Genomic DNA, 17,443 nt, shown 5'->3' with positions numbered 1-17,443 from the left:
GACACAGATTCACACAGCACCGTTATAACTGAGGTTTCATTAGAGATGCTTTCTGTAGTGACCACCTGAGGGAGCCAACACTGCATTACTGAAGGGACTCTGCTGTGTGGACTGACCAGACTCTGCTGAACTTTTGTTTGGTGCCATATAAATAAATTATAAAAAATGATTAAATAAACTAAAAGACTGCATAAAGAAAATATATGGCCGAGGTTCATCTTTCCTCTTTATTTTAATGGTGTCAACTGTACATCCACAGATGAACAGTGTATTAATTGTAGCTTTAGTTTTTACTCACTAATTATAGGGATACATGACATGAATTATATTATTTAGAATATTTCTTTACTTTGCAGTCTGTCTGCATGCACAAACACTGCTGGTAACATTTTTGAACACAGACCACACTACAGTTTAATACATCAAAATTAATATCAAAACACCCCTCAGCCTTACTTATATGACTGAGCAGGGTCCAGTTAACTCACTTCTAGCATAATTGTAGGCATTTCACACAGACTTAGATGGACAAATATTAAAATGACGTGCAAAACAGCTGATAATAACAAACAAGTAATGTTAGCATAACGTTACAACAGCTGTTTAGCTACAACAGTTAGCAACTTTACCTGCAAACAAAATAGCATTGTTAGCATTGGCTATGTTCGGAAGTTAACAGCTAACTACGTTCCTGGCAGGTCAACAGATTTAAACAGTGTTTGGTTGGAGACGTTTGGTGGATAAGGTGAACAAAAAACAAGTTTGACTTACCGGTACTTCATGATGACTGCAGTCCAGCGGCTCAGTCTCCTCTCAACACGGTGTGTTTACTTTGAAAATCCCGGTGATTATCTCTCTCAGTTGTGGGAAAGTGGCGGGAATATCACTGTATAACAGTTATGAATTAGCTAAATTATTTAGGCTATTTGTTGTTAGGTTGTATTTATTTTATTTCGCTCTCCTTAAACTGACAGCTGCGGCCAACACGCTTCAAAACGCCCAACTTTTACTTTGAAGGCTGTTTCCACCACTCGACTTCCTTTTTCAATGTTCATTGTACAAGTCGGATAAAGAAACAAGCTGCGTTACGACAATGAAATAGGAAATACCCACAAATGGGATGTTTCATTATACAACGTAAACAATGGAGATTCATTTATACTTCATGCACGGACTGTAAAGAGAGGCTGGTTGCACAGCATCTTTTCAGGATCCGGAGCGTGTTTGGTGAACACGGCACAGTTTTGGCTCGTCCGGCGAGATGAAAGACTGCGGCCTAGGCGGGAAAAATATCTGTATGCTCCCTTAGAGTAATAATTGCGTAGGCGAAAGCCGATGCTTCCAGCAACATGAAACTCTGGGACTGTTGAAAATGATCTGCCGCTGTATTTATCTACTCCGGCTGTAGCGGAAACTGACGCAGGCGCCACCTACTGGACATTAGGGTCGGTGCACTTTCCTTTGTTTATAAGGCTTTGTCAATGCAAGGAAGCCGCATTGAAGCATTGAGCTGCACACGGGCCGATCCGATGTCAGAACCATGTGGACGTCCCAACAACTGTATTGGAATACACTTATTATTTTTTTAGTGCTTGTGTACGTACATTTGGGTATTTTGAGTCCCTGCCAACCCACAAACTGTGAAACAAGAACTTCCCTTTTTTTGAGCTTCCTCAGTCAGAAAACATGTGCGACTTTGGCCTCCATCTCACGTAATGTTGAGACTCCTTTCAATTATACTTTGGAAACGCTTGAGAGTTTTTGTACAACGGACCAATAGCACTACTAATGCTAGTCTAGCATTATGTCAGCTGCTCTGTTGCTGCCCAGACCAGCACATTTCTAACGAGGGACCGCAGTGTTTCAACATTTGTGTGTCTGTGTAAATCACAGGATATTTTTAATAAGGGTCACTACAAAGCACAGAAGCTGCTGACTTTATATTTGATGGAAATATGACAGAAATCACAAAGACTGGAAAACTACTGAACTGGGGTTTTGTGTTTTACTTAGTTTGAGGGTAGTTTCTTGTGGCAGTGAGTTTTGTCATGTGTTAACCTGTAAAGTACATTTTGATACATTTTAATGTTAATGCTGCTTCAGCTGGAAATACAGTCAAACTACTTTATGATGCTGGAAAGTTTAGTGTAACACATTTATAAACGCACCATGTGAATGTAAAGTGTGAACCTAAAAAGTGACCAATGTTCAGGTTATTATCATGTTTCTATAAACAACACCACCTCATAATCCTGAGGAAAAACAACATAAACCATAAAAGACTTCTTCCTGGTTGTTGGGTGAGTTGTTTGTATCTGTATGAATCGTTCACACTGACCGACTGTCAGTCACAGAGATGAGTATTCATTACCAACAATCTCTCAATGTTACATTCACAAAATTAGAAATAACCCCGCTCATCTACAGTTTCACTCCTGATCTGTTTCTCTGTAACTCTGTATTTTTCTACACTGTTAATTTAAACCAATGTGCCTGTAAACATCTACATAAACTGCTAATTAACACATCGCTCCAGATGACAAGACAGCAAAAACCAAGTGGCAAAACCTGCGTTTACAAGTAAATATCTGAATGCTGAATCTGAAAATAGCAACTATGAGCATGTGAATAAAAAAAGTAGGCCGATGGATTACACTTTATTCAACAGAGATGTTTGTTACATAAAATAATATTCATGATCTCAACATGTTTTAATAAAGACCAAATTCTGTGATTGGTCCAGTTTCACTGTCAGTTCTCTGCCCATTATCACTAAGAGTGCATTTTCATTTCTTTTACCTGATTGGACAAAAGCTTTTAAAAGAATGTGTCACACCTATCAGCAGGTCGACCACACCTCCTCACTAAGGTTTCTGTCTCTTCCTGCTCAGAGTTGCTCTAAGAAGTTTCCTAAATCACTCCTCAGCTCAGACTTTTAGAAGTTTTTAGGCTCAGTTAGGAGCTCTGACAGGATTCTCAGGATGTTATGTTGGGTTTGGGTGGGCTTTCCCCTCCTTCATGTTGACAGATGTAGAAAATGGATGGATGGTCAGAGCTGATAGAAAGTCCACTTGGATCCACTCATATATAACATGTTTCTGACTTACAGACATGAGACTCACTGCAACACAATAGGACCTCATCAGGACCCGTGACACTGAACTGACTTGTAACCTGGCCTGAAAACCACAAAGATGCAGAAAGACCTCAACTCTCAGCAACCTTTAAAAACCTAACAACATGTTTTCTGTCTCTAATCAGTTTCCAACACGTATTATGCGTCCATCTTCTGCTTCTGATGTCCACTGAGAAGCAGTGGCTGCTGACTAATGTCCTCTATGGGATTAATTAGTGACATAAATCAGAAATTGCAACTTTGCCGTGCAGCTCTGAGAGGTGTGTGCAGCAGAGGCATGTCTGTGGTGTTTGCCACATTGAGGAAGTGCCCTGTCCCAGAGCAGCTGTGTGGAAACCATGTCTGTTTGTTCCTGTAACGTTTACGCACTGAGGAGGTCACACAGATACTGGTATCAAACATTCTCATGTTAACAACTGTTGAAGTCTTTTTAAAAGGACTTTCTAAATAAAAAGGGAGATTAGATTTATCTACTGCTTTTATTAAATGATGAAAAAGCAGTCGGGTGCAGTAACATAGAAAATTGAGGATTTCATCCACTGAGCTGCATCGTGAATCACTTGAGCTGGATTTACAGGTTGTAATATAATCATGTTAAAGAAAAGGTGACGTTCATGTAGTCACACAGCACAGAGAAACATAACTCACTACAGTCTCTGCACAGGAAGTTTCTTGTATCTGAGGCTGTTTCTGTGAAATCACGTGACCACAGAGCACCCGCCCTTCATGCTGGTATAAAGACTGCTGTCTGCTCTCGCTGCTTCCTCAGCTTCCTTTTCCATCAGACAGCTTTGTGAAGCCTACAGCAGGTAAGAACAATTTAATAAGGTTAAACAAGTTTAGGTAGAAACAATTAAATACTTGTAAATGTGCAGGATTTTAGACAACTCAAACGCTTCAAATGAAACAGAGTCACTCGACATAACTTATATTAACATATGAACAAATAACCACTGATGGCAGAAAAGTTTTAAAAGTGAAGAAAAAGTCTGTTGAGTGAATGTTTTTATGTGAAGAGGAGACAAACATGAAGAAGACCTTGGCTCTCACATGTAGTTTTATAGCAGAACTAGATACCGGATGCAAAGACGGCGCCTTTTCAGTCCCATGAGAAGTGCTCGCCGAGAGGAAACCGCCAAAACATGCCCTCATGTACACGACACACGGGTGGACCAACTTCAGTCAAAACCAATTAAGTTTTAATGGATCTGAACTGAACCTCCTGATTGATACATTTTGTGTGTTTGTTGTCCATAAAACTGTTAATATCCCAAATACATAAATAGATGCCTCAATAAATAAATAAAAACATCATTAAAATGCTAAATTAATATTAAGACTAAATGCAGGCATTAACTAATTTACAAAATGTGACAGAAATTGATCCTTAAGTTTTAATTTGCTTCTGTATTTATTCACCTTTGTATTAACTTCTCTGTTTATATGGTGATGAAGGTTCTGTCACGATACAGCACTAAGAATTCCCTGTTTTTTATACTTTCACATTTAATTTCTATTTTATTTATTATTTATTTAATTTTAAATGCATTTATTTGTTTTCCATGAACTTGATTTCTGGATTTCCTTTTTACTTTTCTTTATGCATTTCTGCTTCATTATGTAAATGAGGGTGCTGCCAGTCAAAGCCAATCACAGCACAGTAGTCCAGGACTATGAGGACAAATAAAACAGCAGCACCAGCGACAGCCTCAGTGTCGCAGCTACTCTGATCTGGATCAGAACACAAAATGGTGAACTGACTGTAGAGAGCTGAAGTCACGGCCCTTCAGTTTCCCTCATGGCAGCTGATTTCACAAAGACTTTGTGTGGTAGTGAATGAAGAGAGACACGTTATTTATTGATCCTGTTTGTTCATTTAAAAGATATTTTCAAGTCAAGAAAGTCTCAGTTTGTCATAAATAAAGTAAAATATCATCTGTTATCAGCTCATTTACATAATGAAGCAGGGTGATGGTTCAGTCTGGTGTCAGGAAAGAGCTTTTTAAACACTGTTGTGGATCTGATTGTTATTTTGTTGAATCGTGTCATTGTGTTAGTTTTCTTCATTACAGATGAATTAAATGTAGTTATGGTTTGATTTTGTTTCTTCAGACACCGAAACCTGTTTCCATCGTTCACCCTCACCGTGTGGTCTCTCTACCAGACGTCACCATGGCAACAGGGTGAGTAACACAACTAACCTTTAAAACTAGATTCAAACAGCTGCAGTAAAGTGCAGCTATAGACACATATACACACAGCAGTCTATACAGAGCACAACACAGTGACATGTGCATCACTTTAACAGCAGCACATGTTGATGGAGGTCTCAGTGTTTTCAGCCTGAAAAGTAATTATTCTGTTCTGGTGTTTTCTTGTAGTTAAATAAAGTTTGTAAATGTTGAAGAAGTGGAAGAAAGGTTGAACACAACTACACTGATGTCAACATGATGACTGCAGAGAAACAGACACACATGTGTAGCAGCTGTTTTTCTGCGTTGTGTTATGTAGTTAGGAAGTGAGCCACACACTGGGGTTGAGCATCTATGGGAGTTTAATCTTCAGAATAAAGAATAAAAAACAGGCGTCACACACACCGAGCCACACTGCAACTCCCCACCACTCGGCTCCGAGCACACACAGCTCTATCACTTTGTATATTACACAAAATATACAGCATAGCTCATACTGTATTAAAATGAATGTGGAGATACAGTGCACCATGTAAAACAAAACCCAACATTCGTAAAACCAGGATTCAAAGTGCAATGGAAATGCATTAAATCTTTCCCACACGTCTTCCACAGTCTAAAAGAATTAAATGAATTCACCCACATTAGCTCATTTTTTATAGTGCAAAAATATCAAAAAATGAACTGAATTAGACAACTAGCATACCTTCAGAATAAAGAAAAAAACAGGCGTCACACACACCGAGCCACACTGCAACTCTCCACCACTCTACAAGGAAAAATGTAAATTCAAATTCACATAACCACAATAAAACATCACATAACATATTAAATAATATAGTTATTACACAGCCATAGCATGCAGAGCACAACCTCATGACATTAGCATGAAAAAGAGAGAAACAGAGGAAAAAAGGCTAAGTTAACTAACTCTGCATGAATAACTCAGTTTGAGATTCAATTTACAAGTTGTTAATCAATGGAGGCTTGACCAAAAGTTTCATTAGCATGTTACATTACAGCAGATATCAACATATTGTGGTTTTGAATGGGAAAAAGATATAATAAATAAGACAATGGAGAGAGCGCCTCATAAAGTTACTCACCAGCTCCAAGCACACACAGCTCTATGACGCTAGGTGGTGCAACGCCAAAACAACACCCCAGGGGAACAAAGGGCATACGATTGAAAATCACCGTAGGAACCTTTCTTTTTCTTCTTTTACAGGAGGAAAAAATCATTTTGGGGAAGTTCACAACACAAAAGAAAGATTTTAGGGAAAATAAAATAACAAAACATAATAAGAAAATTTGACTTGGCTACATCTGCATCAAAAGGAGCTTCTCTGCACTGATGTAATGGCACTTTCACAGGAAGTTTGGGTGCCAGGGTCGGCCACCCCATGTAGGGACTGCTCTGTAGCTTATATAAGGGTACAAGAACTTGGTAACATCAGTGAGCTGTGGTCGAAGGAGTTGTTCCCAATAAAGGAAGACTTCTTGAGCTCAATTCCTCAGGTTGTGGGTCAGCTGCAGGCATGGTAGGCCACTGCTGTGGTCGACGATGGAGGAACTCTTCTTCTAATCAAACCAACCGTGAGAAAAACACAAGCACAGCCCATCAATATCAGACAGCCACTGAACATACAGTCAGGAATAAATAACATGTCAGTTATGCTGACAGAGATTTTCGTAGCCCTGGTAGTCCACTGGACAAGAGTGAGGGGAGATCGGACACCCTGGGCCGAGTGCCAATATTTGTAATTATGTTGAGATATAATTCACTTCTTTATATCCCAGTTTTGAACTTAGCATCCCAGCAACACTGACAGTCGCTCATACAGTATGCAAATTCTCTCAATACAATACTAAAGTAGAGGCAATGTTAATCAAAATCACCACAGCAATCCTTTTTAGCTACACAACTGATAATATATACAAATGCTTATAGTTGCAAAACAGTGATAAATATAATGATAAAAAATTAGATGGGAGGATGAGAAAGAAGTCTGCCTGACTCTGTGCTTCTATGTGCAGGCAGGAAGTTCTGTGTAACAAGACACGTCGCGTCCTTCTCTGAGCAGCTCTTTGAGTCTCAGTTATCTTCTGACCAGCAGCTCGACCCCGTCTCCTCTCAACACAGCAATTTAGATGGAATTAGTGATATCCTCCAACAATACACTATGCAGACCAAATTACTTTTTTTGACAAAGTGACAGCGATATTATCATCACAAGCTCAACTCTTTACCACAGCACTAGCAACATCATCAACAAAAACTTGAACTTTTTAGCAAAATGGCAGCAGTTTTATCGACAATGACTTAAACAGCACAAAACATTATAAAACAGTCACAATGCAATCATATTATAGTACTTGGCATGGCAATATGTAACACATTAATAATTCGTTGATCATATCACCAGAAGGAACACTGTGACGTCAGCCTTTAATTGGAATTTAAAGTGATAATTTGAACTAATTATATGTATTTATCGCTTTTCTAATTTATAGTTTATTATTGCTAATTATAGTGTTCTTATTTGTTGGTTTGGGGTTATTACAGGCTACTTTTTAATGCTCTGGCTCCACTTCTGACACTCAAATTCAAAGTCACATTTTTGGATTGCAGTCTGGTCTTATCTCAAGACCTACTCTTTACCCCCGGGTTAGGGCTTCTCATAGACTCGTATGTCTTTAAACTCATACAAAGAGTAACCTTACTCTTTTCTTTTTTTTTTTTTTACTCATAGAAAGAGCAACTTTTGCTCTTTTATCTTTAAACTCATAATCTTGTTGTGACGCCAATTATGTTGCAGATAAAGTATTCAGTAATGCAAATACACAATACAGTGTGCTGGCTATCTGCATTGTTGGGCCAGTCGGACACTTTCACTCCCACCAGCCTGACTTTCCCCCTTTCTACTGATCATTATCATCAACTAGCCGGGTTAAAATGTCCCATTTGAATCAATCTCTGGCATTATTGTCAAGCTAGCAGCTATGGGAATGTACGAAAACAGTTTTATTACAAAGAAACAAAAATGATATATAGGCTTAGGCTAGTGTTATTGTTTTCTTCCCAAAAGTTACAAAGAAAGGCTTGCTGGGAAATTTGTTTGACCAATGGCCATGCTTGCCCCCTGTTGCTCTAACAACCTAGAGACGTGCATCAGCAACAGTGAGATCAGATGAAAATGTCAGAAAGTAAAGGAGGAGCTGAAAAGCTCAGAGAGAAAAGGAAGCAGGAATTAGAGGCTCAGGTTTCCAAATACAAAAAAATCAATTCAACTGTTCGACCAATCTGGAGCCAATCCCAGCTTCACACAATTAAAACAATAAAAAGTCATAATTGAGATTAAAAGTAAAATAAACAGGCCAAATAATCTGAACCAAAAGCAGAATCTCTGAAAAATGCACGTTTCTCAGGAGATGCCTCCCCCATCCGGCCCCAAGGACTGGATGTCATCATTCAGGGCCATGGCATCAGTTGAAAAGGTTGTTGACCTCCAGTCGTAGCTGATCTGGGAAGAATGGCTTCACCAAGCACAGTGTTTAATATGGAGAGGATGGATTGAGCAGTGGCTACAGACAAAAAGCCCATAATTAAGTTGTCCGTGCTTCTTAGATCCTGTTTCAACCATCTAATGTGCTTCTGTGACTGTAAGTAAGCCGGCTGGCAGAAATGACAAACAGCCTCGATCAAAGTGTCTAAAGGGCCTGTTAGCAACTGGCTAAAAACAGACCTTACTAAACAAGAGTAAGCCAAGCAAGGTGCAGTCTCCACAGTTATAGTCCGGCTAAGATCCAAGTCCAGTGTCTAATCCTTTATCCAGTTAAAAGATCCAGTAAAAACAACTCAGACTGACTGGAACCACAGCTGGACCTCGGTAGATGCACATTTTGAACGCTTTAGTCTGTCTGTCATCAAATCAAATCAGTTTTATTTATACAGCCCAAAGTCACAATCACATCACCTCAGTGGACTTTACAGTCTGTACAGTGATCAACATCCTTTGTCCTTAGACCCTCGATTCAGGTGAGGAAAAACCCTTTTAACAGGAAAACAGATGGAAGAAACCTCAGGAGGAGCCACAGAGGAGGATCTCTCTCCCAGGGTGCAATAGATGTGACATGTACAGAACAGAACAACACAATCACATTCACAGATTTCATTGACAGAATTCAGATTCAAGTAAATTATATAAAATCTATGTAAAGAGTGTGGATCCGAGAGGACGACTGAGCAGGTGGAGGCATCGCCAGGTGGAGCCCGAGTCACACGACCTCCTCTCCACCGTGGTGACCTGGAGGAGGACACACAAGATAATTAGCTAAAAATACCAGAATGTATGAAGATTTAGATTTTACAAACGTACAGATATAAAGAGATGGTAAAACAGAAGACAGCAATGATCCATGGGAGCCCAGGGTATGAAGATCCAGATCTGTCAATATGTATTGTAGATGGGTGGGTCCACTGATCCGTCTGTGCTAACAGCAGCTGTTTAAATACACAGCTGGTACATTTTGTTCTGGTCCAATCAGTAAATAGAAGTTTTATTTAGTTTTATTCTGATTCATTTGATTTAGCTTTTTCACAATTAATATAAAATAACATGTTGAGACGTAGAAGGAGGGGAGGCTGAAGTCTGTACATGAAATTAAATGTTTCAATGATCTTCTTCTTCTACAGGAAAACAAAAGGCTCAATGAAATACGAGGACATCATCTCCAAGAGTCATCTTGTCCGTTCAGGATCTCCTGCTGTCTATGAGCTGAGACCAAAGACAGAGGAGATTGGATCTCTAAGAAGAATGACTCTTGGTGAAAAAGATCTGGACCAGTCAAACAGAACCATCTTACTTGTGGGAGAAACAGGAACAGGAAAATCTACTCTGATCAACACTCTGGTCAACTACGCCATGGGAGTGAAGTGGGAGGACGAGGTCTGGTTTCAGATTGTAGAGGACGAGAAGAGAAACCAATCAGAGAGTCAGACATCAGATGTGATCGTGTACCAGATCTTTGGATTTGAAGGTAAAACTCTGCCCTACTCTCTGACCATCATCGAGACTCCTGGATACGGAGACACCAGAGGGATTGAACATGATGCTGCAGTCAGTGAAAGATTATTAGACTGGTTCCGCTCAGAAGATGGAGTCATTGAGATTAATGCAGTGGGTCTGGTGCTGAAAGCAACTGAGAATCGACTGAGTGACCGACTGATGTACATCTTTGATTCAGTGGTGTCTCTGTTTGGTAAAAACTTGGAGAAGAACATCGTTGCCCTCATCACACACTCAGATGGTCTGACACCTGAAAATGCTCTGAAGGCTCTAGAAGATGCAAACATCAAATGTGCCAAAGACGAGGACGATGAGCTTCTTCATTTTATGTTCAATAACTGCCAGAGCGACGAGAAAACAAAGAAAACTAAAGCTGCTTTAAAAAGTGCATGGGATGTGACAACAGATGGAATCAGTCAGTTCACAGACTTTCTGACAAAAACTAGACCACAACAGATGAAGACAACTGTTGATGATCTGAAAGAGCGAATCAGACTGACAACCTGCATCCAAAACCTGAAAGAGAGGATTGAGTTGACTGAACTAAAACAGAGAGAAATCCAAGAGACCCAGGAAGCTCTGAAGGAACATGAACAAGAGATGAAGACTGATGAGAATTTCACTGTAGTAGTTACTGTGATCTGCAAAGAACAAGAAATTACCAAATACAGCGTTGTTCGCTGTACAGTCTGTGAGAAGAACTGTCACTGTCCATGCAATTGTAAGAGTCTTGATAAGTGTGAGGTCATGAAAGATGGTCGCTGCACTGTATGTCCCAAGAAGTGTCGTGTGTCAGCTCATAAGAAAGAAAACAAGAAATGTGTGTACATTACAACAAGAGATGAAATGACCCTGCAAGATGTGAAAGAGAAGTATGAAGAGAACAAGGAGGAACATGAGAACAAGTTGAGCCTTTTGGAAATTCTTGGGAAGAAAATGGAAAAACTTGAGAAAGAGAGAGATCAGATGTTGGAGGAGTCCTTCCAGCATGTTGTCAATCTGGAGAAGATTGCCCTGAAAGTTGATTCACTGTCCACTCATGTCCACTTGGACTCCCTGATTGAGAAGATGAAGGAGAAAGGAGACACAGAGAAGGTCCAGAAACTGAAGGAGATGAAGAGTCGAGTGAAGGAGGATACAGGATTTAGAGCAGCACTGAGGTAAGGCTTTAATAAACTAACATCAGCTGGTAAAGGAGCAACAAAGAAGTGAGCGAAGACCATGACAGAGAGCAGACAGTGTAGAAAACAGCTTCACACTGTTGATACAAATGTTGAAACATCACAAAATGTTGTTGAGTGTGTTTCTATAAAGTGTTGATGTGATAACTACATCACAACATTGAAATGTGATCACCACAGCTAACAGCTCTGCATTAAATGGAGTAAGGACGCCCCCTGGTGTTTCATATTGAATACAACAGCTCCCTCCTCTATATCACTCATTTAACACAAAGTCACATCCTGTCGGAGAAAAATACATTATTTGTGCTGGACATTGCTGTTATAATCATGTTTTTCTCCAATATAATCTCTCTTGCTCACATGTTTATGCTCTTGCTGGTATGAATAGATGTGTCTTATATATCCACCATGATATTATAATGTTGAAGTTGTTGTGAAACTAAATAGAAGTAAAGTCATTATAAAGGAGTTCAGCCTGGAGGGTTAAACCTCTTCCTGTGTGTTGTGACAGTGTTAATAACAGCAGGATGTATGTGTGGAGGAGGTCAAGGTGCAGCTGGTGGATGTTTGACACTTTGTGACATTTGGATGAGAGAAGAACAAAGTGTCTTTAGACGAGAACCTGTAACGACCAAGTAGAGAAAGGTCAATAACAGCTTGAGTGAAGTCATCAGATGTTAATGCACAGTGGTAGACTTCATGTATTGTAGATGGGCGGGTCCACTGATCCGTCTGTGCTAACAGCTACATCACAGAATGCTAGAAAACCATTTATTACATGTTTCTATTGTTAATGAAGCTAAATGTGGAAACTTAAAGCAAAGTTCTGCCTTTAAAACTTGAACCAACTTTCACCTGAAGCCATTTTCAAATAGTTTCTAATGTTTGATTTGATTTAAGTGTTTAAAGATGTAAACCCTGTTTATTGTTTAATACATTCTGTAAATCACTTTGAATTACATGTGTTTGACTTCAGAGTGGTTTTAATACCTTCTCAAAATCAGAAGAGGTCCATTACAACACCAGAACACTTTAAATACACAGCTGGTACATTTTGTTCTGGTCCAATCAGTAAATAGAAGTTTTATTTAGTTTTATTCTGATTCATTTGATTCAGCTTTTTCACAATTGATATAAAATAACATGTTGAGACGTAGAAGGAGGGGAGGCTGAAGTCTGTACATGAAATTAAATGTTTCAATGATCTCCTTCTTCTACAGGAAAACAAAAGGCTCAATGAAATACGAGGACATCATCTCCAAGAGTCTTCTTGTCCGCTCAGGATCTCCTGCTGTCTACCAGCTGAAACCAAAGACAGAGGAGATTGGATCTCTAAGAAGAATGACTCTTGGTGAAAAAGATCTGAACCAGTCAAACAGAACCATCTTACTTGTGGGAGAAACAGGAACAGGAAAATCTACTCTGATCAACGCTCTGGTCAACTACACCATGGGAGTGAAGTGGGAGGACGAGGTCTGGTTTCAGATTGTAGAGGACGAGAAGAGAAACCAATCAGAGAGTCAGACATCAGATGTGATCGTGTACCAGATCTTTGGATTTGAAGGTAAAACTCTGCCCTACTCTCTGACCATCATCGATAGTCCTGGATACGGAGCAACCAGCGGGATTGAACATGATGTCATCATCAGTGAAAGATTATTAGACTGGTTCCGCTCAGCAGATGGAGTTCATGAGATTAATGCAGTGGGTCTGGTGCTGAAAGCAACTGAGAATCGACTGACTGACCGACTGATGTACATCTTTGATTCAGTGGTGTCTCTGTTTGGAAAAAACATGGAGAAGAACATCGTTGCCCTCATCACACACTCGAGTGGTCTGACATATAAAAACGCTCTGACAGCCCTCAAGGATGCAAACATTAAATGTGCCAAAGATGGAAATAATCAGCCTGTTCACTTCCTGTTTGATAACAGCCAGCAAGAAGACAGGACAGAGGACACAGAAGACGAGCTTGAATATGCATCTACAAAAACAACTAAAGGACTGAAGAAGTTCACAGACTTTCTGGAAAAAACTAAACCACAACAGCTGAAGACAACTGTGGAAGTTCTGAAAGAGCGAATCAGACTGAAAGCCTGCATCCAAAACCTGAAAGAGAGGATTCACTGGACTGAACTAAAACAGACAGAAATCCAACAGACCCAGGAAGCTCTGAAGAAACATGAACGAGAGATGAAGAAAGATGACAAGTTCACTGTAGAAGTTAATGAGGTCTACAAAGAGAAAGAAACTATCAGTGCTGGGTGGTGGTGGTTTTTCGGGTGGTTTTATATGGGAGCTACCTGCTGTGAAGTCTGTGAGGAAAACTGTCACTATCCTGGATGCACACTGGCCCGGAATCCACAAAGCTGTGAGGTCATGAAAGGTGGCCGCTGCACTTCATGTACTGGGAAGTGTCTTGTGTCAGCTCATGTGAAAGAAGACTGGATCTATGTGACCAAGACAAGAAGAGTTTCTAAGACTCTAAAAGATGTGAAAGAGAAATACGAAAAGAACAAGGAGGAACATGAGAACAAGTTGAGCCTTTTGGAGATTCTTGAGAAGGAAATGAAAGAACATCAGAAAGAGAGAGATCAGTTGTTGGAGGAGTCCTTCCAGCATGTTGTCAATCTGGAGAAGATCGCCCTGAAAGTAGATTCACTGTCCACTCATGTCCACTTGGACTTCCTGATTGAGAAGATGATGGAGAAAGGAGACACAGAGAAGATGCAGAAACTGGAAGAGATGAAACGTCGAATGGAGGGGGATACAAGATTTAGAGCAGCGCTGCGATACGGCTTTAATAAACTAACATCATTTACTAAAGCAGTTACAGGAGCAATCAGGTGAGTGAAGACCATGACAGAGAGCAGACAGTGTAGAAAACAGCTTCACACTGTTGATACAAATGTTGAAACATCACAAAATGTTGTTCAGTGTGTTTCTATAAAGTGTTGATGTGATAACTACATCACAACATTGAAATGTGATCACCACAGCTAACAGCTCTGCATTAAATGGAGTGAGGACGCCCCCTGGTGTTTCATGTTGAATACAACAGCTCCCTCCTCTATATCACTCATTTAACACCAAGTCACATCCTGTTGGAGAAAAATACATTATTTGTGCTGGACATTGCTGTTATAATCATGTTTTTCTCCAATATAATCTCTCTTGCTCACATGTTTATGCTCTTGCTGGTATGAATAGATGTGTCTCATATATCCACCATGATATTATAATGTTGAAGTTGTTGTGAAACTAAATAGAAGTAAACTCATTATAAAGGAGTTCAGCCTGGAGGGGTTAAACCTCTTCCTGTGTGTTGTGACTGTTAATAATAGCAGGATGTATGTGTGGAGGAGGTCAAGGTGCAGCTGGTGGATGTTTGACACTTTGTGACATTTGGATGAGAGAAGAACAAAGTGTCTTTAGACGAGAACATGTAACGACCAAGTAGAGAAAGGTCAATAACAGCTTGAGTGAAGTCATTTGCATCCTGTTGTTGGCTGCAGTTAATGTGTGTTATCTCAAAGTGCTGTAAGAACTGAGGAGAGACGGCCTCTCCTCACTCATATCTCTGTGATGCTGATGGAGGCTCTGGTTTGTAATAAGATAATAAAGATGAACTGAGAATCTGAATATTGATCCATCTGTACTATAAGAACTGATTATTTCTTTCTCACAACATTGTCTTTAGTTTCTTTGTGTGAACTGAATGTTTTGAAGGTTTATCTAATGTGTTTTTATGTGATTTATTCTGATGCGACTCGGATGTTGACACAAGTCTCAGTAACACATCACTGACATACTTATGCTCATATAAAGCAGTTAAACATGATGAACAACATGTTGATCCATATTTTTAGTGATTGTAATATATTGTGTTATTCCACATGAAGTCATGTCCTGACTGATGCAGTGTTCAGTGAATCATTAATAAAATCTGTGCTTGATGAAATCAGTTTGTTCAGAGTGTCTTCACTGGATCATCAGCAGCTTTTTCACTCTGGTGAATCTTCTGCTGAACTTTCTTCAGTAAACGTCTGTTTGTCTTTGTTACTGAAACACTTTGAGTCTGACACAGATTCACACAGCACCGTTATAACTGAGGTTTCATTAGAGATGCTTTCTGTAGCGACCACTAGAGGGAGCCAACACTGCATCACTGAAGGGACTCTGCTGTGTGGACTGACGAGACTCTACTGAACTAAACCAGTCCACTTTTTACTGAAAACACACAAACCTGGCAACACAGCAGAGGCCCCACAGGTTCACCTGGTGTCATATAAATAAATCATAAATTATGATTAAATTAGTTATGATGCTTTTCATTATAATGTTAGTAAACAAAATAACTGGACAGAATAAATTGCTGAATTATAAAAAACTAACCCAACAGTCACGTATCAGAGACCTGATGTGATAAATGTTGCTGATATCTTATACAAAAGATGTTTGACAGAAAATTCAAACTATATTTCCAGTGTCAACAATGAACCTTTAAACTTAATAAAGTTTTATTTCAAGCAGCTCTGTCTGTTCCTGCATCATCTGTGACTGATGATCAGCTTGAGCATCATTTTTATGTGTAAATGTAACGTTCTCACAACATATATGAAATATTATGAAGCACTCATTAGAAGGGGCACCACCTCCAATGGGTAATTAATCAATCGATTAATTAGCAGAAAAATTAATCACCTCAAATGAATCAGTCTGATATCTTAAAGCTGAACATATTGATTACATTGTTCTCCATCTCTTTCATGAAGGGAAACAGATACAACAACTTAATATAAGTTTTTGAATGAATAATAAGGGATGGATGATGAATACAGACCACTTAATATATATACATATGTACATATGTACAAGTACAATGGATGAATTATCAATTTAGCCATTAAACTAATGCAGACAGAATGAATGTTATCAAAAGTGATTCAGAAACGTAAAAAGGGAGAATACTTCACTAAGACCAATAAAGCAAAACTGATTTAAGAATCAGCTCTGCATCAACTCTCAGACTGAACTGAAGAGATACAAGAGGCGGTACAACGACATGTGTTGTAAAGTTTTCACCGTGTTTTGGAAGAAAGAGGATCCTTGGCGCTCTGTTTATACTTACTAATTAATTCATTTGTGTGGAAAGAGAACTGGCCTCTACTTAAAGGAGAGTAATTTGATTGATTAGATTAATTAAAACTTGATATTTTAATATATGCAACCAGGGCCGGCCTGAGGCATAAGCGAACTAAGCGGCTGCTTGGGGCCCCCTGGTGGCAATCGGCAATTTACATATTAAATAAATTAAACAAGTGACATAAATGAATGAATGAATGAATAATCCAAGACAAGATGATTCTGATTTCATGATCAATATACCTTCCTACAACTGCTGTGTCTGCCAGCATTTGAGTCATGCGCATAAACTAGACACCTCGCGTGCATAGACACTGCGTCAAGTTCAATCGTCTTATTAGAGTCAGTTGGAAGAGACGGTAATGTTAAGCCACGTCACAAAAAAGGACGTATCCCTCTGGTGCCGAATTATTTGTGTCAATAATTGTCAAGCACAGGTGACTCCGCGGTGGTGGGAGGGGGGCCCCAAATCAAATTCTGCTTAGGGCCCCCAAAAGGCTTTGGCTGGCACTGTATGCAACATATCATAAGAACCAATGGAAGCACTGAGAGCTCATGAGATGAATTAATCAAATAACAAGTAACATGTTGTTATCTGTAGTTTAGGATTATATAAGCACATCTAAAAGTTATTACTAAAACTCATCAGACAGCAGAGTGGAATCCTGTAAATGAGCAGATGTTTAATCAGAGTCAGAGTTTCATAATATCAAAATG

The 17,443-nt window shown here is 39.4% G+C and overlaps 1 protein-coding gene across 1 annotated transcript; it reads left to right on the top strand.

The window, feature by feature from the left end:
• The first annotated feature begins 3,939 nt into the window (after positions 1-3,939).
• On the top strand, positions 3,940-15,542 carry LOC141006173 (uncharacterized). The gene is made up of 4 exons (XM_073478314.1): positions 3,940-3,945; positions 5,249-5,319; positions 10,025-11,557; positions 12,802-15,542. Exons 2-4 carry the CDS (start codon positions 5,309-5,311, stop codon positions 14,429-14,431), a joined length of 3,174 nt encoding a protein of 1,057 aa, XP_073334415.1. The 5' UTR covers positions 3,940-3,945; positions 5,249-5,308; the 3' UTR covers positions 14,432-15,542.
• The last annotated feature ends 1,901 nt before the right edge of the window (positions 15,543-17,443 follow it).

The sequence above is a fragment of the Pagrus major genome, chromosome 12, assembly GCF_040436345.1.
Source record: "Pagrus major chromosome 12, Pma_NU_1.0".
In the NCBI taxonomy this organism is placed as follows: domain Eukaryota; kingdom Metazoa; phylum Chordata; class Actinopteri; order Spariformes; family Sparidae; genus Pagrus; species Pagrus major.
This window is presented reverse-complemented; position numbering and strand designations above follow the sequence as displayed.